Here is a 22,109-nt window from a genome sequence, read left to right as displayed (position 1 = left end):
GGAGGAAAAAAAAGAAAAAAAAAAGGCTGTGAAGAAAAGGAATGAATTCCATGTGGCTATTTTCGTCCAAAAATGATGTTTAATTTTTCTCTTCAGTTTTCTTTATTTTAGAGAGAAAACTTTTTGATGGATCTAAAAAAAAAATATTTGAACTCCATTTATTTTTCTCCCTCTCTACCTAACCAAATATACTCATAAAAGTTTCCCTTTTAATTTTTTCTCCAAAGTTTTCATACAACCTGTTTCATCTAAAAAACACACAGTACGTCTTGTCCAGTTCATTACATATAAATCAAAATTGTCTAATTATTATATTTTAAAAAAAAAAAACCTTGTAACAAGTGTAAAAGGCACAAACTCCACCTAACCCACGATATAATTCAATACCTAAAATTAGTTTTAAAAGCTATAAAAATACGCCTTCATTTCATTTCATAAAAAAAAGTTACATGATAGAATTAAAAAAAAAAAGTTAAAAAATAATACTTAAGTATTGTAATTAATCTTTTCTAGTTCATTACATATAAATCTAAATTGTCTAATTATTATATTTGAGAAAATAACAATAAACCTTGGAACAAGTGTAAAAGGCATAGACTCAACCTAACTCACGCAATAGAGTCAATTTGGTATTGTACCAGCTGATAAAATAAAGAAGTTCCGGGGAAGCCCACCACTGCATCATGCCCTCGTTCTATTAATATGCGTCTCAATGCAATTTTTGAATCGTGTGGCCATTAAGCTGTGTTTATTATTATTTTTTTAGGTGACGTGACTTTGATAAAAGTTAAAACTAGGCATTGAATTCTATTCAGAATTCACGTGGGTAAGGGACCCATATTTGTTAAAACGTTGCTCACTTTCTAATTAAGAAGAAAAAGTAAAAGAAATATTGGTTAAAAATAGACAGATCTTATTTACGTACCTGAGTTACAGCTTTAATCTGGTTGCTAGTGATTTCAAATTCAAGCTCACCCATCTCCTGAAGTTTTAAAAGCACATCAACTAGATCATCATGATCACCACCAGCAGGTTCATGTTTGCTGGCTGAAATGGTAGTACTTCTTTTCATCTTATGCTCATTGATTATTTCATCAAGAATCTTGTCTAGCTTTTTGTGCAGTTTCTCCACTGCAGGCCCCATCCCAGTAAGGAAGCTAAGGAACTTCAGTGATGGGAACAAATCAGGCACATCAAAACCTCCACTGAAATTAAACGTTTCCTTGAATAATGATAACAATTCTTGTTCATATTTGCACTTCTTCCCAATTGCTGCTCTGGAAGTTATACAATATGAGGTGGTGAAGATTTTCTCACTAAGATTGATTGGAAGTCCCTGTGACAAGGAAATGGATTCAACAAGATTCCATACCTCTTCTTCTCTTATTGTCTTAAATGACCGGACTCGCTTGGGATTTAGGAGCTCAAGAACACAAATCTTTCGCATTTGTCTCCAATAATCACCATAGGGAGCAAATACAATACTTGAATTATCATAGCCCAGAATTTCAACAGCAAGAACACTTGGCCTATTTGCAAAAGCAGCATCATGTGTTTTCAGAACCTCTTCAGCTACTTTTGGTGATGAAATAATTATAGCCAACACCTCACCCAGCTGAAGTTGCATAATGGGTCCATGTTTCTTGGCTAAGTCTCTCAAGGATCGATGTGGTAGAGAGAAAACAAGCTGGTGCAAATTCCCTATGAGAGGTAGTTTCCATGGCCCAGGAGGCAATTTGTGGATTTGGCCTTTGGCTTTAGATCTCTTCCAACAAATAACCAGGATAAACAGGAAGGAGAGCCAAGTGAAAAGAGGAAACTGTGGAACTTGGAGCATTGTGGACAAGACAAGTAGAGTTGCTCTTATCTTTGGCCTTTGGTTTTGTAATCAGAGTCAATGAACAATATGCTACCTCGTTTTCTTAAAATTTGTGGGTGCTAACCAGTGGCTTAGCATTATGGTTTATTAACATTGAGTGGAGAGCAAAAAATCTGAGATTGAGAGGGAAACACAACTAATTGTTCGGCGGGATTGGGTTTGGAAGAAACATTATGTGGTTGAGAGCAAAAAAGAAGAGAAAAATGGTTAGGTGAGAGCCTGAGATTTTGACATTGAGAGGGAAGAAAAATGAAGGTGGCTAGTCACTGATTATGATTTATTAACATTGAGTGGAGAGCAAAAAAACTGAGATTGAAAGGGAAACACAACTAATTGTTCGGCGGGATTGGGTTTGGAAGAAACATTATGTGGTTGAGAGCAAAAAAGAAGAGAAAAATGGTTAGGTGAGAGCCTGAGATTTTGACATTGAGAGGGAAGAAAAATGAAGGTGGCTAGTGACTGATGAGTGACTAGTTCTAAGTCTAAGAGGTGGGACCGTGAGAGGAGCAGAAGTCTTAAGACTAAAGAGGAGAAATGAGATTATGAGAGTAGTTGTTGAGACAACTTGAGATAAAAGACAACTTGATAAGAACATTAGGCCTGTTCATGGTCATGGATAAGAATTCAAAATTTTTTTTTTTTGACCCGTTCATGGATGAGAACTTTAGGCTTAGGCGGCCTCTTCTCTTTAGCTCTTCTTAGAACGGTATGATATTTATATACATACATACATACACACACACATATCTATAAAACATGCTTGGGTCGGTTCGGCCTTTGTTGGTGTGCACATCTTGGCACCGATGGCCGCACCGGTCCGACGTTGGTACTGAAGATCTATTGCTAACCACCGTGCCAGAAACCCTTGGTGGAGCCTTGAGCGGGGTCGGGTGGTGCGGTCAGACCGGTTCTGTTGGTGCCGGTATATCCAATATCCATGAACAGGCCTAGAGTCAATGAACAATATGCTACACCTCATCTATATAAAAAAAAGTGCCAATGCACTGATGCACTGTAGCTACAGTGCCCTTTTGGTTTTTTCAATTGACAGTGCCTAAAGTTTTTTTTTTAAAAAAAAATATTTATATGAGCTGGCATATGTATTGTTATACTGACATAACAAATTTCGATGCATTGTAGCTACAGTGCCCTTTTGGTTTGTTTAATTGTACAGTGCCTAAAGTTTATTTATTTATTTTTTATTTTATATGAGTTGGCATATATGTTTTTTTTTTTTTTTTTTTGAGTTGGCATATATGTTGTTATACTGATACAATAAATTTCACAATATTTTCACAATTATTGAGGTGCTCTGATGCGTTGTGGTTGTAGTGCCCTTTTGGTTTATTCAATTGGCACTATAACTACAGTACCTAAAGTTAGCTGACATATATATTGTTATATTGATATAACAAATTTCACAATATTTTCATAATTATTAAGGTGTTAATTTCTTACAAGTCGAAATAAAATAATAAAATATGAGACTATGATCAACCACAATTGAAAATAAATGTTTTGAGAAATGTTACAACACTTATTTTTATCACAATATTTTCACAATTGTTGAGATCTCAGTTTCTTATAGATCAAAAAAAAAAAAAAAAAAAAAAAACTAAGTCCACAACATTTTAACATTAATTTCACAACAAATCATAGGTAAGCTATTATTGATAGATAAAAAAGTGATATCAGTTGTGGGTCCATTTTAAAATTAGTAACAACTTGCCATGTAGAATTTGTTATGAAAATATTATGGAGAACATTTCTATAAAAATAATAATAATATATAGATCGGAACTTATCACGATTGGAAATAAAGGTATTGTGAAAATATTATGACATTTTGTTGTATTGCTAAACTTCTTTTTTGGTTTAGTCAAATTTTGTGAGAATAAATTCACTGTTTCACGCACAAATTTCTTTGTTGTTTTGTTGTTGTTGTTGTTGTGTTTTTATTTTATTTATTTTATTTTAAATGCATAATTTAAAGTGCTTGTCCCAATTAAAACCCAATAAAAATTTACCACCTACGATTTATTGTGAAAATGTTGTGAATGTAACATTACTCTAAAATAAAATTATAAAATATCATACCAAGGCCCACCATAGCTAAAATAAAGGTATTGAGAAAATATCGTGACATTTATTACGTTCCTGATTTTTATTTTATTTTTATTTTATTTTTTTTGTTTATCCAATTTGTTGAGTCAAAATTCATAGTTTTACATATAGTTTTATTGGGCTGACTTTTTTTTTTAACACATTTTTTAAAGTAAAAAACACAGTTTACCAACAAGAAAGAATTATGGAAAAAAGTAATTTCCCCATTTATGTTTGGGGTAGTTTCATCCCTCAACAATAAAGTTGAATAATTTCCACATTTATATTTTGTAGATAAGTATATAGTTCCTGCTGTTACTCTCTTAGTTAAACCCTAACAAAATCTTATGATTCCTAGAATATTTTATTGCGCAATATCTAAAATGGCTTACTAAATTTTAATGTCCTAAAAATTTTCTTCGTGTATTTTGAGTTTTATGTGTTAGTCATACTTAAAAGTAAAAATAATGATGTATTGTATTCTATTTCTTACCTAGAGAGCATAATATATTAGTGGTTTTAATCTTCTAGATTTATAATTTTATCTAATAGAAACTTCAATGACATATATCTTTTGTTATTTTGTTCTATTTTTTTTTTAAATTTGTTTTCTTTCTTAAAAATGTGTTCATTAAAAATTAAGTAAGCTAAGTATTGTAGTTAGGCTCATAAAATAAAATGATAAAGAAAGAAGTATGAATAACAAAATATTCATTGCAAATAGTTGTAGGTATTTAATTTAATGAAGAGTTTCAATTGTAGCATATGTCATCATTTGTTGCGAAAATTTAAATAATGTGACAATGTTTTATCAAAACTTAGTCATTTATTGTTGGAAGATGACGACATTTGTTATCATTCTTAATTAGTTGAATTTTTTTGTGAGTAGATACTATCTTTAGTAAATAGGTTCTAAGAAATGAAAAATTATTTTGTATCAAATGATATAATGTCACCCGTATCAAAATCCAATAAACGAGAAATATGTGTATAAAAATAACTACTCACTAACACATGTCTTTCAATTATTAGTGGGCTAGTTATTTTTTACTGACATGTCTCACACTTATTTGATTTTGATACCGCTGACATGGTATCATTTGAACTAAATACCTTTTCGTAATTAATTATCATATTAAATAGATAGCCATACATTAAATGACTATTCTAAATTTAAATACATGGTTTGATACTACTTCAAAAAACAATCCTATCTTAAATTTTTTGACTCAAGGGGGGCACGTGACTTGCATGTGCAATCCTTACTAGTTTTCTTAAAATTTGTGGATGCCAACTAGTGGCATAGCATTATGATTAATTAACATTGAGTGGAGTGTGAGTCTGTATCATAGTTTCTAATTAATTGCCATTTGATTTCTTTCTAATTAATCAACAATTTGGAATTTAATATATCTTTCTCTTAATTATTGTTCTAAAAGTCAAAATTAGAATCTTCTCCAAAAAAAAAAAAAAAAGAAAAAGAAAAAAAAAGAAAAAAAAAAGTCAAAATTAGACAGCTTTGTATATACCAATTAATCACTACAAAAAAAGCGCTCTAGAGCTGCGTTTTGGAGTTGCGTTTTTTGAAAACGCAGCTTTAGGGTACTATTTGACCTGCGTTTTACAAAAACGCAGCTTTAGGGTACTATTTGACCTGCATTTTACAAAAACGCAGCTCCACCCTTGGACGTATAGCCCTGTTTTCTAAACATGGCTATAGAGTAGCTCTAAAGCCGCGTTTTTTGATGCTGAGGCTGCGTTTAGATGGAAAGGCTTGAAGCTGCATTTTTAGAAACACAGCTATAAACCCATCATGGAAATCCAAAATTTTTTTTTTTTTGTTTTCAATATATCCCAAAGCAGCTTGAACCTTTATGGAGCTGCATTTTTAAAAACGTAGCTCTAGACCTATTGGAACTGCATTTAATTAAACACAGCTCTAGGCTCGGTATAAATAAATAAAAAAAACCCTAAATCCATACACAGTTGAAAAAAAACCCAAAATTGAAAAACACTCTCAACCTAGCTCCCGATCCCAAACTCACTGCCGTGCTCTCAACCTCTCGCCACCGTGCTCTCAACCAATCGTTAAGCTCTCAACCTCTTAGCCTTCTTCATCAATCGGCAAGCTCTCTCTCTATCTCTCTCTTCGATCCTCTGAGTTTCTTCCCTCTGATCTGTTCTTCCCTTTTCCCCATTTCATAGTTTCATTCCAATTGTGATTCTTCACCATAACCCGGTTTAGCGTTCTCTGTCGGACCGGTGTAGACTGACTCGAAGGTGGAGGTGGAGACTTTTCTGACTCGGCCGTGTTTCATGAGCCCCTGAGTCAGTGCCGAGCCAACGATCTGCGAGTGTTCAGCTTCTCGGTGCTGAAATCGGCGACCAGAGGGTTCAGCAAGTCGTTATTGATTGGGGAAGGTGGGTTTGGGTGCGTCTTTAGTTGAACCGTAATGGTTTCCAGGCAAGCTCAATTTCTTCCTTTTATTTATTTTTGCACAAAGATTTTTTCTGGGTCTTTGTTAGATTTTAGGATTATTTTGTTAATTGGGGATAGTAATGGACAACAGTGTTTTTGGTTTTAGAAAATGGGTTCTGTTGGGATTGTTGAATTGAAGTAAATGTGATTGTTTTTTTGAAGAGTTGTAATTTGGAAGAGTATGACAGATCAACAAGGCTTTATCTGAGCTATGTGGGGTTGGCCACACTTGTAACTTTTGTTCAATTTACGGTCATGGCTTCTTCATTGTTTGATATGCTACATGGTGGTATTGCCATTTCTGTTATTGGTGTATGTGACATCATATGCTTACCATTCTTTTTGATTTGTAAGTATTTCACCGTATACTTTCGGTACGATGGTCACTCCATAAGTATAAGTGCTTGTGGGGTATGGGGGGCAAGAGACGGGGTTCAAATTTTCAAGAGGAAGTTTTACACATATATACACTTAAATTAGGTTAGAGTAGAATTTCTATCTTGTATATATAAAAAAGTATTTTAGTCTATCTATTGCAAATCTCCTATCACATTTTTCAACTTATAAGAAGTAGTAACTCAGTTCGATTTTATGTGCTGAATGGGAATGTCAAAGGAATTTTGGCTATCCAAAATACTTGCCAATAGGGGTGTCTAGGCAAACTAGCGACCCACCCAACCTGTCCGACCCACCGCCGTCCGACCCGCCGCCACCCAATTTGACAACTCCAGTGGTCGGACGCGGTTTTTGACTTTGCTAACCCGACACCCAGCGGGTTTGTTATCAGTTTTTCAGTTCAAAACCCATGAAACCTGACCCGAACTGAAGTCCACTCAATATCCTACCATTTTTTCCAGATTTAGCCTCTTTTTTTCTAGATTTCGGCCCTTTTTTCACTTAAATTCGTCGATTTCTGGCACAATAAACACCGGATCTAGCCGAACTAGTGATTTCTCATCACGATTTGGCAGAAATCTCGCCAGATTCGATGGGATCTCACCGGATCTTGGATGGAACTGGCAAGATCTCGCAGGATCTGGCGAGATCTTGCCGCATTTCGAGGATTCCAATGAGGTCGGTTTCACTCGAAACCGACCACCACCCGCCGGAGACCCGAACCTACAAATTCGTTATTGTTATGGGTTGGTGCGGGTTGAAAAAACACCCACCCGAACTGTTACGGGTCGGTTGCGGGTTAGACAAAAACTAGACCCGCCCAACTCATGAACAGCCCTACTTGCTAATCAAGTGACTAAAACATGACCCACACCTTACATATATAACCTTACTACTTTAGAAATTTCATCAATCTATATAATATCTAAAGGTTGAAGTGTAGTATTTTAATACTCCTGTTAAGCCATATCAATATAACATTTGATTCTATTTAAGTCTACTTCGATTCATTCAGTCCACTTCGGTCGGTCTATTTGGTCCATTCCAGTCCACTGTGGTCGATTTGGTCTACTTTGGTCTAATACTCGAATTCAGTCCATTCTATCCACTTTGGTCCTTGTGGTTCACTTTGGTCCATTCGGTCCATTTTTGGACAATTTGACCTTAAATTGATTCTTTTTGCAGGTTGTATTTCTCAATTTTGGGCTCAAAATATCATTTTTTATATCTTAATCTTTGGATTAAAATTATGAAAATTTATTTTATTTGTGCTAAACTCTTTAATTTTCGGTTAAAAAAATACAAAAAATAGGAATTAGAAATTAGAGATATAAACCCTAAAAAAGAAAAAAAATATTCACAAGATTACCTTAATATTCGAGTTTCAATAATATAGACATTATACTTGTGGGGCCTAAGAATCCGGTGACCCCAATCCATTTCGTACTAAACCTAAGACCCACGCCGAGAAGGAGAAAATGCCCGAGGACGAAGTAAGAAAAGTACAAATTGCCCAGGGACGTTGCCAAGGACAATCCTGTCCTCGGCCAATCAAGACCATGAGAGCAGGAAGCAGCGGGCCATCAAAAGTAGCCTTCCGGAGCATCCCAGGGGAAAGAACAGATACAAAGTGTCGGCCAAAGAAGCATGGTGGGGGAATGGTTCAAGGAGAATCTGTCACCTCCACATTAAGTGCGCACACCTAACTCCTTGGCCACATTAATAAAGATGTGACATCTGAACAGTGCTGCCTTGGTTGTTACAACTCACAGGAGTACTAGTAAAGTGGCTGATGAGACAGGCAGTCAGGGGGGGGGTTCATGGAAGAATGACCAAAAAAGCTCCTCGGACTATGCTGAGGACAAACTTTCTCAGAAAACCATAGTTCCTCTATGTATGATAGTGTTGACCATCATATTAGCTGTTGTGATCCTCACTAAAGCCTAGTTCTTAAACCCATTCTCTACAAATTCATTGTATTGGGCTAGTTGGGCTTGAGTTCACTCATCCAGCAGTAGAGCTGCTCAAACCCAGTCCCTATAATTGGCGCCGTCTGTGGGAAGAACTTGTGCATTAATGGGCGCAGCGGTCAAGATGATGGTGGGATCGACGCATTGGCGATGTTCTTTGATGATCGTGCAACCAACGGTATGGAACATGTGGTTACGATCCTAATTGTTACTACGTTGTTAGCCTGTTTAGAGTTAGCGGCTGAATACCACCGTCGATTTCGTTAAGATCGAGAAAAAAACTCTTTCATTACCTTCAACGACACCAACTCCAAGTCCCATTGGAGGGAAGAACAACGACACACTCACTCATGAGCAGTTATTGCAAAGAAATGAAAGATTCAGAAAGTAAAGCAAAAAAAAAAATATATATATATATATATAATACAATTTTTTTATTAAATAAGGGAAAGGTACATCGCACACTAAGTGGCTTAGGCAGGCTTGTTCTAAAGTTAATTACAAAAAGAGAGGTTGAAGCAGACCTGTTTTATGGCTACCAATAACTCTCGAGCTCCCGATGGATGGTACTAGCGACGAGAAAGGAAAAGGAGTAGAAGCGCCTGATGACCCTGTCCCAAGGTTTTCCTTTGATTCTTTCTCAGTTTCATGATAATTAAGCATTAGAGGTGGCAGCACCTGGGCATAAACAGTCCCATAATCTTACAAATCTCCATTGAATGACCTACCATCAAGGTTAGATTCGAATTTGGCCGCACCAAAAATCTGATGCGATTCACCCCTGCTTCGGCTCTTAGTTGAAGAAGGTGGGTCTTCTTCCTTGCTCGGGCGGGAGGTAGGAACATCCTCAGCTTCTACTTCCTTTGCCCTGTGTCGTCTAGGGTCTGGGCAGCATTGGTTCCTGAAAGGGGCTTGGCTTCCTTGCCCTTGCCATCATCCGGAACCACCCCATTTCCCTAGGCTTCAATCACAGTCTGTGCAAAATCCTAAGGAATATCTAGAGGCTGAGAATTTAAAGTTCCTTTTGAACTCAAAGATTTGCAGAATGTGTGAGAACAATCACCCTAGAGCGCCTTATATAGAAGGCGAAGGTTGCTGGAAATTAATCTACATGGAATTCGAAGGGAGAGTTATGAGCAGCATTAAACCTGACCAATTTCTAAAGGGGCACCCAATCACTGAACCTGCATCAATCCCCAAAGGTATTAATGAAGGCGCGCCTTGCACACCGAAACGTCAGGTACGTAACTCGAACAGCCAAGAGACGCCTTGTAATAAAAAACAATGAAAAATTGGCGCAATGGGGCTATCGCCACACGTAAGAGTGGAAGACCAAGCTGCCCTTGTCTAGGTCAACGTTGGGCTAGGGGCCCAATCCGCAGAAGAGCCCCTCCTCGGCAAGGCAAGGCCAAAGCCATTATTCCTTCCAAAGTCGGCTTTTCAACGCTGAGGATAAGTCCCTTCGTGCTAAGAAACAAAGACTAAGTGCTAGACAGAACCAAGGTATTGCATGGTCCTCGGACTCAAACCTATGGGGAAACTAGTCACTTAGCAAAATCAAGTGCTAGACAGAACCAAGGTATTGCATGGTCCTCGGACTTAAACTTATGGGGAAACTAGTCACTCCACAAAAGACTAAGCACTAGACAGAACCAAGATCTTGTATGGTCCTCAGACTCAAACTTATGGGGAAACTAGCTACTTCCAATAAAACGGAGCGTGAGCATTCACCTAGGCTATGAGCGTGGCCAGAGGAGAATCTAGTGCCTCGAATCACCAGCCTGCTTCGATGAAGATGCAAAACGAAAGCAAGCCGATGAGCATCACTTAAAGCACTTCAAGCACTGAAACGCTCTCTTAGGCTCAACAAGTTTGTGAAAATTGGATGTTCGTATAAAGCATATAATGTGAGCCAGAATCCTTTGTGATTCACCCAAAGGGGAAATAAATTGCATTGCGGAGACTGTTCAGTTTTCGGTTAAAACCTGAGGCAAAATTTATGTCGTGGGTCCATCGCTTTCAATTATCCAAGCATTATTGGCACACCGCCAGGATCAACCAAGTATTGAGCAAAGCATTAGAGTACGACAAATAAAGGGAAGCATCATTCGAGGAACTAAACGCAAATGATTGGATATATTACACAAAAAATAGTTTCATTACAATATCACCAAGACAAAAAGCAAAATAAAATGGAAAAGAAAGCAAGATTAAAGTGGCCCAGGCCCTCAAAATAGGGTAGCCTATCGAGATGGCCTATTTCTTCAACTTGATAGACAGCTTGTCTTGGGAGTCTACCGAGGGGTTTTGTCTGATGCCTTGGGATCCTAGCTCGGAGAGGCAACTTCGGAGGACTCTTTCTCGGCAGGAGGGACCTAAGGGATAACAAGTGTGGCTTAGGAGTCAGCAGGAGGCTTCACCACATCCTAGGGCGCTTCTTGGTTACCGGTTTCTTCTTTCTCCAACGCTCCTTGGTGCTTAGTCTCCTCAGCAGGCTTATTTGTTGAAGTTGGATCCTCGACAGCACCGGCCTCAACAGGCTTATCAGTTAAAGTTGGGTCCTTGGCAGCACTGGCCTGGCCTTCATCTATCGCTCGTAAGGTAGAGCCCACTTCAGAGGCGGTAGAGGCAGCCTCGCGAATGGCGGGGGGTGGTACACTCTCTTGGCCCTCCTAAGCTCGGATGAGGCCTCAACCCTAGCCTGGTTGAGGGCTTTATTATAAGTCTGGGAGCAGTAGCATTTGCATACCTCGGGTACTTGAGCCTTGAGAATAGCCTCGGTCTTAGCCACTCCCTCAGGGAAAGCCTCTTCCTTCACTTGCTCTTTAGAGCTATCAGCCTTTGTCCTCACAAACTCAGCTTCTACTTTAGCCTTCACAGCCTCATCCCTGGCATACTCGACGACGCCTCTGGCTCCCTCTACCTCAGCCAGTTTCTTCTTTAGGTTGGCGATATGCTCATTGGCAATCTGTAGCTGACCCTCAACTTCCAGTAGACGCCCTGTTTGGTCCTCGGCCTGTTTCTTAACGCTAGCTTGGCCAGAGATCGCGTTATCTCTAGCCCTCGTCATCTCCTTCAGGTCCTCCCTTGCCTTCTTAAGGTCAGCCTCGGACCTCTTAAGGGTGTTCGCGGCATCTAAGTACTTGTCGAGCTCATGATCCAGGGCTCTACTTTGGTTATTGGCCTCCTCTTCCAGCTTAAAAGTGGCCTGGATAGCTTGCCAATCAAAACAGGTACACCATAGGTTGGGAACTAAGGAATAAAATTTAACAAAGGCGCAAGTATTAGAAGTCTTACCATACCCAGGTACCTCTTGAGGTTAAGGGCAACTTCCTGCCTCCTCAAGCCTCCCAGCTCGGCCATGTCAGTAGGGAGAAGCAGGGACCTCTCTAGGGCATCGGCTATGTAAGCACCCTCGCTCCCTCAGAAGTCCCTGAAGGTGGCATCATCCATTATAGGCTTCCCATGAAGCATGGCGGCAGGTAGCTAGGGTTGGGGCTCGGACTGTTAGGCGACCTCATTTCCCTTGCCTTAACCACCGATCCTCAGTTGCTTGGAAGGTCGGTGGGCTCTATCTTCCTCTTAGGAGGAACGAGATCTTCCCCTATCCACTGGGTCTTTGCCCTTGGAGGGCCTCTTCCTCTTCAGATCGGTGGACTCGAGCTGAAGGTTCGAGGTCGGCAGAGTGGAGGACGACCTAGTCTGCGCAGGCAAAGACTTAGGTGGGGGAGGAGGAAACTTGGGTGGAGGAGGAGAAAGCTTAGATTGTGGCTTCCCCGATGTGTCCTTCCCTGGCTGGCCCTCAATTAGGTCGAATAGGCTGGTTTGAGTTTGTCTCTTGAAACCCATTTCGGCCTGGGTACCAGTTCCTGATGAGAGAAGGTCTGCTTCAGATAAATAGGGATCACCCAAATCACCAGAAAGATCCTCAGCTAGATGGACTTGGTCGAATGCACCAAACTTTTCCTCAAATGGACCCAGATCAGCAACTTTTTCTCCTCTTCCCAAACTTACTCCCTTAGCCTCCGCACCCTAATGGGATGAAGAGGAACCTGCCAACAAGACGCCCTTCAGGATGGAAGATCCTTCAAAAAATGAGAACCCGTGCTCCACCATAGTGATTTGGTGAAGCCGAGGATCGTGGGCCCTGATCACGTATTTCGGAGCTGGGAATGACTTCTGGGCCGGATCGTACCCGAGGATCTTGTGGGTAGCCCTAACTTGATCGTCAGCCTCGTTCACGAAGATCTCTACCTTGAGAACGGATTGCAAATCTTCTCGGTTGACCAAATGGAAGATCCGTTCAAAGGCGTGGGGATCTACAAAATGAAAAAGCATGTTCTAATCAGCAACCAAATGGTGCAAACTATGAAAACATAGCATATCAACCCTTCCCTACTACAAGTATCCCACCTGGTTCTCCCTCTACTGTCGGGCAATGGAGGCCGTCATGCCGCTCCCCTAATACAATGAGAAAATCCTGATTTAGCCCCTTGCTGGACTCGGGGAAGTACTGGATAAGCCGAACCCTATCGTCCTTTGTCTTCATGTAGTAAGACTTACCCTTTAGGCGTTGGAGGTTATAGCACCAGTTTACATCATGGTAGGTTAACCTCAACCCCATCTTCTTGTTCAAGGCGTCCACACATCCTAGAATCCTAAACACATTGACGGCGCACTGGGTAGGAGTTAACCAGAAATGCCTAAGGTAGCCCCTCGTCACCGGCTCCATAGGGATTCTTGTACCACCTTCTAAGAAGGCGATTATGAGAATCACCACTTCACCCTCTTTCCTCATAATATAGCAATCCCCTTCTTCGCAGTACTTCAAACCCACATTACTGGGTATCCTATAATCGGTAATGAATTTTTCCATCGCCTTTTCATACTTAACCAACCTCTTAAATCTACCCATCCTAAAGAACGGCTAAAAATTCAGAGAAGAGTGAAAGGAAGAAAGGAATAAGGGGAAAAGAAAATCAGAAATGGAAAAGCATGAGATAGAGTAAGAAGAAAGCTTACAGAAATGAGGAGAAGCTCCTCGGACAGACTTTTTATGCTGGAAAGGGATACGAGTTGGGTTGGAGGTTTGATCGGATTCAGAGTATGTGTGCCAGAATTCTTGAATGCAAAAGTAAGGAGGAAAATCAGTTCAAATGAGTATTTATATCCTCAATTAAAGACAACTGAGTAGAGTTTCCCTTCCATAAAGGCAGAAAATCCCCACCGTCAGATTACCATCACGCCGTTGAACGTGGGGAGTATGGAGTTGCTAGAATTTAATATGGGTGCGCACCGTATATTGAGGCGCTAGAAACGTGCATTGTACAGGTGAAAGACTCCAACGCTGATGTAGGCCAAGATTGGGTAAGCCATAACGAAGGCCCGAGGACATTAAAATCCTCCTCCCAGTCCACTTCGTACTAAGCCCCAGGCCCACGCCGAGAAGGAGGAAATGCCCGATGACGAAGTGAGAAAAGTACAAATTGCCCAGGGAAGTTGCCGAGGACAGGATATTGCCGAGGACAATCCTGTCCTCGGCCAATCAAGACCATGAGAGAAGGAAGCAGCGGGCCATCAAAAGTAGCCTCCTGGAGCATCCCAGGGGAAAGAGCAGACAAAGTGTCGGCCAGAGAAGCATGGTGGGGGAATGGTTTAAGGAAAATCTGTTACCTCCATAATAAGTGCGCGCACCTAACTCCCTGGCTGCATTAATAGAGATATGACCTCTGAATAGTGCTGCCTTGGTTGCTGTAACTCACAAGAGTACTGGTAAAGTGGCTGATGAGACAGGCTGTCAGAGGGGGGGGGGGCTCATGGAAGAATGGCCAAAAAAGCTCCTTGGACTGTGCCGAGGACAAACTCTCTTAGAAAACCATAGTTCCTCTATGTATGATAGTGTTGACCATCATATTAGCCGCTGTGATCCTCATTAAGACCTAGTTTTTAAACCCATCCTCTACAAATTCGTTGTATTAGGCTAGTTGGGCTTGAGTTCACTCATCTAGCAGTAGAGTTGCTCAAACTCAGTCCCTACAATACTTATATTTGGAAAAAAAAAATTGCTACAATTTTAAACTTATATAATAATTTATACTGAATATAACATGTTACATGTGTTCCATGGAATAGAGGTGTATATATATATATATATATATATATTTTTAGATATTCTTGGATATGTTCAAATTAGTTAATTTGTAAAGTTGTGATTTACAAATATGTTTTGTGTCCCATGACAAAAAGTGTTGTAATTGCTTTAATTTATTTCCTTGTATTTTGTGGGATTTTATTGTATTGGGTTTAGTATTAAGTTGGTGAAGACTTAAGCTTAATTGAAGAATCCGAGCATTTCGAGACTAGCTCACGAGAAGGGTTCTCGCGAAAAGGGCATGTGAGAAGCACATGACTGGACTCTGAAGAGTCGTGCCAGGCTGTCATTTTCGCGAGTGTCTCACGGGTAAGGCCTTCTCGCTAGGTAGTTGCGAAACATTCTGCCTAGAGGATTTTTAAGAGTGACTTTCTTACCCTTCACCCATACTATGTATACCATCATTACCCACAAATGTATGAAAGACCATTCAGATAGAGAGCTACTCATCCTTAGTGAGAAATCATTGTAGCCTCTTCTCCATCCTTCTCCCATTGTCGTACCTTGAGAGGAGATTTGTACCCAAACACAACCCACACCTATTCAGAGTGTAGAGAGTGTTTTGGAGTTGTTGGGAAGCATTGGAAGAAACCAATGATGGCAGATGCAACATGGAGCTTGTTGCGGGATCCGGAAAGCTAGACAAGACACGGTTCTAAGAAGCTTTGTTGGAGTAGGAGCTTGGAGGGCTTAGGTACATCGGGTAGATTAGGCTTGGAGGGTCTCTTGCTAATCCATGTATCCTAACTGATTGTCTAGTGGATCGATTTTCACTTGGAGGGTGATGGAGAGGTTTTTCATCGAGTTCTTCGGTTTCCTTTTCAATAACACATTGGCGTGTTATCTTGTGTTTGCATATCTCTTCCCTACTCTTTTGAATTCCATTTACTGCTGTGTTGTTAAGTTTATGGATTAGAGTAGCTTGTTTGTTTATCCACTCTCATTTACACTATTTCGCACTTAGTATTAAGTTAGTGTAAAATCTATCGAGTCGTAACTTTAATTTGGGGGTCTAAACAGCTCTTGTGTTTTCAACACGTTTTCGAGCTTTCATAATTGATTATAATATTTAATAACATCTTCTTCATATATATATATATATATTGTAAGGGCTCAAACAAGCTAAGCCATGTTAGAATAGAGAGTTTGAATGCAACGACCCAATACAATTAATTTGTTATAGAATGGGTTTGCGAGGTTAACCTTGGTTTACTTGTATGGTTTAGCTGCTATATTAATGAAAAAAAAAACATCAAGTGATTCCTAAAAAAGAAGCAGCTTTTGGGAACAACACTTCCACGGGTGAGGATGAGGAGGAATTGTTCATATAATATTTTGTCTTGGTTATAGTGTAATGTTGCACAGAGTATGTTTTTTCTTTCCCATTTTTTGTATACCCAGTTTACATCATGCTAGGTAAGGTTAGTCGTCATTTTCTGGTTTAACACGTATACACACCCAAGGACCCTAAAGATATTTGGGGAGCATTGGGTTGGGGTTAACCTATAATTTATAAGATAGTCCCTGGTGACCATTCCCATAGGAAGTTCCATTGCCTTCGATGAAGGTGATCATAGGAATGACCACAGATTAAGGAGGTCTGTTTAAGACCAACCACTCACCATCTTTGTAGTGTTGGATTTCAACACTGTTGGGAATCCTATATTGTGCCCTAAAGGTAGCCCTAGTCTCAGGAGTATCCACTAACTTAGTGTATCTACCCATGGAGCTTTATGGCACGAAAGAATAAACTTGTGCAAAGAAAAGAATGTGAAGATGAACACACCTACAAGCAAAGGGAAAAGATCTCTTCAAAAGGTTGCTTGAGCTTAGATTGCCAGAATGTGTAAATGAACTTCAACCAGCCTCAAGCTCCCCTTATATAGAGGTAAAAAAGTGAGCGGTAATTTTCCTGCTCATAAGTAAGGAGAAATAGGGATCGTAGGATCTTGATCGAGCCGTAGAACGTGGGGAGACAAGCAGTCGCCTGACGCCATAAATGTGAGATCGTGGATTCTGAAGTGTTAGGAGACAAATGAAAAGACGTTACCACGTGGGAATGCACCTGACACGTATGAAGTCTTCTTGTATGAGTAAAACTTTGCTTTTATCTTAGGTTTAATAGCAAGAGTTTTAGAGGGCTATTGTGGGTGCCCAAGGATCGAGGATGCCCAAGGATCAAGGATGAAGTTGAAGAGTTGCAACATTGGTGTGGGAATGCCATGGGCCACGGGCCCGAGGAGGAAGGTCACCTGAGGAGAGGAAGTGATGAGTCGAAGTACTCTAAGGCATTCTAAGTGGGAATGAGGACCTAAAGAGAGAGAGAGAGAGTCAGTGGTCATAGGGGAAATTTATAGTTTGGAGTAGCTTGTTGCTTCCGTATTAAATGGTGGGCAACAGCTTTATTAGTTGTATTGATGAGGAAGTGACCTGAATAGTGTAAGTCATAGTTAAGCAAACTCCTTTCACCACCTTCTTCAAAGGTAGAAGGAGACAAGTGACATGAAAGAAATCATTGCTCTGCAAGTCCACATCACCTTTTTTTTTTTGTTTTTTTTAATTGTCATTATCTTTAATAAATCCTAAAGGAAGACAACAAGTATTCCTGAAGATAGACCAATTAAAATATATAATAGTTATTAAGAAATTAAACTGATCACCGCTTCTTATGTGCATAAACTTTTGGGATAAGTAATATAGTTCACACAACAAATAAATCATATTAATACAACATCATTTTTTTTTGTTTCAAGATTATTATAAAGAATATCTCAATAATTAAAGAAATCATTGAATACAACATCATCTTTAAAAATAAATAAAAAAATCATTGCCCTGCAAGTCCACATCACCCTTTTTTTTTTTAATTGTCATTATCTTTAATAAATCCGAAAGGAAGACAATAAGTATTCCTGAAGATAGGCCAATTAAAATATATAATAGTTATTAAGAAATTAAACTGATCACCATTTCTTATGTGCATAAACTTTTGGGATAAGTAATATAGTTCACACAACAAATAAATCATATTAAAGGCTAGAAATCTGATTATTACATATAGGTTTTGGTTTATTTTATTTTGGAGAAATTATTTACATATAGGTTGGAAGGGATGGCAGGATGATATTTACAAAATGAGGATATAAAAGAGTGGCTATGTTTTAGTCTCTAACTAATTAGGGAGAATTCTTAGGTACTCTTGGAGCATGGATAAATGATGCTTACTCCTCTCACATTCATGTTAGATCCCATCATGAATTTAATGAGTAAAACCCACCATGAATGTGAGAGGATGAAAAACAATTCTCCATACTTTGAGAGTCCTAATATTTATTTGGTAATTAATACTTTATAATTTACTTTGCAGAGAGAGAATTTTCTTTTGAGAAAACATTAGGTTAGGTTGTGGTGTAAAACACTAGTTTTACGCCATCCAATAGCCCTTCGCCACGTCACCCATCACTTAAATCCCAAACAGAGAAAGAGAAACAAAATGATTTCCCCAAAAAAAAAAAGTTCTCGCCATTTTCCTCTGCTTCACCACGTTGGCTGTGTCCTTTTGCTGTGACCACGAAACACTCTAAAGTATGTTTGGTTCCAAAGAATCCTAGCTAATTAAAGAAAGAAGAAAATTCAAATATTGCTATATTCTGTCTTCTCCCCCAATATGAAAAGATTGTACAATTGTTGCCGCAATTATCTATCAATCCCCTTCTTCTCAGACCAAAACATTCAAAAGTCCATCTTCTACTATGCTTTGAAAGCCCTATATAAAACGCTTCAAGAAGAAGAATTTCAAAATTTCAAAAAGAAAAGATAAGAAAAAGCCCAAAATATTTACTTTCAAACCCAGGAAAACGAACTAAACCCAAAAAAGAACCCAAAATATTTACTTCAGGAGATTTAAGTGATGGGTGACATGGCGAAGGGCTATTGGATGGAGTAAAACTAGTGTTTTACGCCACAGTCTAACCTAATGTTTTCTCTTTTCTTTTAACATTCACATTCAAATAAACAATTGGCATATAGAGATACAATTTTGATCAATTGAGAAATGTTCTATTAAAAAATAAACAATTGAGAAACAAGATACCATTTTGATCATCTGAGAAATGTTCTATTAAAAAACAAATAATTGAGAAATAGCTATAGGAGAGTTGCAATGCACAACATTTTCACAATAAATTATATGTAATAAGTTATTATCGATTCTAATTTGAAACCACAACTGAAATTACTTTTTTACCTACTAATAACAGTCAATAACAATCTACAACTTAGAATTTATTGTGAAAGTACTGTAAAAATATTATTTGTATAACATTTCTCCTTTGTAATACATTTAAATTTTAATATAAAAGTTACCCAAAAAAAAAAAATTTATTAACACTATGCAAATAAGCTACCAAAAATAAATAATTTCCAAATAAAAGATAATGCTGCCGTCCAATCCTCTCCCACTCCATATACTCCCAAGCACTTATGTGCGTCGGAGGTATTAATCCACCTAAGAGGTTGTTGGTGAAAGGTTGCTATCCGAGCCCCACCCCAGTCCCATCGAAACCTATTAATTTTTCCCATTGGTGAGGCTATACAACAAGTGGTAGCGATAAATTAAAATATAGTGAAATTATTTTACTCAATGTTATCTTATTATAAAGATACACCACTAGCTACCGTGTTTAGCATCCACAAATTTCAAGAATCGTGCAGTATATTGTACCTTGCCCCTACGAATAGAAAACCCAACCACCAAAGATAAAGAGCTTCTCTAGTTGTCCCCAATGCTGCAAGTTCCACCCATTCCTATTTTTACTTGGCTTTTCTTCCTATTCATCTTGGTTATCTATTGGAAGAAATCTAAAGCCAAAGGCCAAATCCATAAGTTGCCCCCAGGGCCATGGAAACTGCCTGTTATAGGCCATTTGCACCACCTGGTTTCCTCTCTCCCACATCGATGCATGAGAGACTTAGCTCAGAAATATGGACCTATTATGCAACTGCAAATGGGAGAGGTCTTGGCTGTAGTCATTTCATCACCAAAAGCAGCCAAAGAGGTGCTGAAGACACACGACCCTACATTCGCTAATCGGGCAAGTGTTCTTGTTGTTGAAGTTATGACCTATGATAATTCAAGTATGATCTTTGCTCCCTATGGCGATTATTGGAGACAAATGCGAAAGATTTGTGTCCTGGAGCTCCTTAGTACCAAGCGTGTCCAATCATTTAGATCAATAAGAGAAGAAGAGGTGTTGAATCTTATTGAATCCATATCCTTGTCCAAGGGACTTCCTATCAATCTCAGTGAGAAAATCTTCTCCTCCACATATAGTATAGCTTCCAGGGCAGCATTTGGGAACAAGTGCAAATATGAAAAAGAATTCATATCATTAATGAAGGAATCGTTTCTTCTCAGTGGAGGCTTTCACTTACCTGATTTGTTCCCTTCAATAAAGTTCCTTAGCTACCTTACTGGGATGAAGTTTGCCATGGAAAAAATACACAAAAGCACAGATAGGATTCTCAATAATATAGTCAACGAGCATAAGATGAAAAGAAGTCACACTTCAGCAGCCAACAAACATGAACCAGATTATCATGATGATCTAGTTGATGTGCTTCTGAAACTTCAGGAGACCAGTGACCTTGAATTTCATGTCACAACCAACCACATCAAAGCTATCATTCTGGTATGCAAACAAGATCCATCAATTTATTACCCATATTTCTTTTGTTTCTTTTTCATTTTTCTTTTTCTTCTTATTATTTGGAATACTTTTACAAGTGCACATGCATCTGCAATAATATATATTTTTTTGAGTGGTAGACATTGCAACTTGGAAGCCAAATACACATGATGACATGATTGTGTAGTGTCAAATAATTTCTCTTGACATTAGTTTTGTGTGCACAAAACAAATCAACATACAGGTAACGGAATCAAGAATTTGGAAAAATAATTTAACAAAGCTATGACATACTTTTTTTATTATACAAATTATCAAGTTGAATTATTTTGCTTAGTACTAAATATGCATGTCACTATGTCATTGTAATTCAACTCCCTTTTTTAGGATGTTTTCTCTGCAGCAAGTGAGGCTTCAGCATCCACGATAGAATGGACAATGTCAGAATTATTGAGAAATCCAAAAGCTATGGAAAAGGCACAAGCTGAAGTGAGACAAGTCCTTGAAGGAGGAAGAAATATTAATGAAACAAACATTCAAAATTTAAATTATTTGAAATTAGTTGTGAAAGAAACTTTACGATTACACCCTCCAGCTGCCTTGTTTACAAGAGAATCAAGAGAAAAATGTGAAATTAATGGTTATGAAATACCAAGCAACACTAGAGTTATCATCAATGCATGGGCTATAGGGAGAGATCCTTAACATTGGTTTGATGCTGATTGCTTTCGCCCAGAGAGATTCCTTGGCTCTTTAGTTGATTTCAAAGGGACCAACTTTGAATTCATTCCATTTGGAGGTGGTAGGAGGGTATGTCCAGGCATATCATTTGCTCTTGCAAATGTTGAACTTGTTCTTTCTCAGTTGCTATATCATTTCGACTGGAAACTGCCCATTGAGATCAAACCCGAAGAATTTGATATGTCTGAGTCTTTTGGATTCACCTGTACAAGAAAGAACCATCTATCCCTAATTGCCATTCCTTGGTGTCCTCTATCACATGTTTGCAAGACCCACTAGTATCCTGCTCTAGAATATGTTTGAGCACCTTCTTAGTAAAGTTAAGATCCTTCCGATCGGTCCAAAATGGAGAGAGAAAGAATGAAACGCTCTGACGAAGAGGAAGATGTGCTGGCTCGCAGCACTAAGAAATTCAAAGACAGCCACATGCCATCAGGAGATCCAGGAGGGAAGGAGCATGAAGTGCGTTATAAAGGAAAAAGCTACAAGGACAAGTTAGTGGGAGCGATTCCAGGAGCCTTTGAGCAAGCCTTTGGTTTTGAAAGTTGTATGCAGGAGGATATTGTATCTGATGATGAGGACGAGCAGGAACAGGTGGACAGTACAAGAGTTTGCTTCTCTAAAGAGGAAAAAATTCAGATGAGAGACCCATGGAAGAGGGCGATTATCATCAAAACTTTTGGGCGGAGACTGGGCTTCTCCT

General features: G+C 38.8%; 2 protein-coding genes across 2 annotated transcripts; one reads left to right on the top strand and one right to left on the bottom strand.

Moving 5' to 3' along the window:
• Positions 1-892: 892 nt before the first annotated feature.
• On the bottom strand, positions 893-2,361 carry LOC112025835 (premnaspirodiene oxygenase). The gene has a single exon (XM_024058521.2). The coding sequence runs from the start codon at positions 1,835-1,837 to the stop codon at positions 914-916; it is 924 nt and encodes a 307-aa protein (XP_023914289.1). The 5' UTR covers positions 1,838-2,361; the 3' UTR covers positions 893-913.
• A 17,280-nt stretch (positions 2,362-19,641) lies between these two features.
• LOC111993024 (desmethyl-deoxy-podophyllotoxin synthase) lies at positions 19,642-22,109 on the top strand. Its single transcript, XM_024024871.2, is given in 2 exon segments — positions 19,642-20,668; positions 21,053-22,109. Coding segments are annotated over 2 exon segments (1,539 nt in total). The 5' UTR covers positions 19,642-19,762; the 3' UTR covers positions 21,686-22,109.

This window comes from Quercus suber, unplaced genomic scaffold (assembly GCF_002906115.3).
Source record: "Quercus suber isolate HL8 unplaced genomic scaffold, Cork oak 2.0 scaffold_3B, whole genome shotgun sequence".
Classification (NCBI taxonomy): Eukaryota; Viridiplantae; Streptophyta; class Magnoliopsida; order Fagales; family Fagaceae; genus Quercus; species Quercus suber.
Note: the sequence above shows the minus strand (reverse complement) of the source record. Positions and strands in the feature narration are given on the sequence as shown.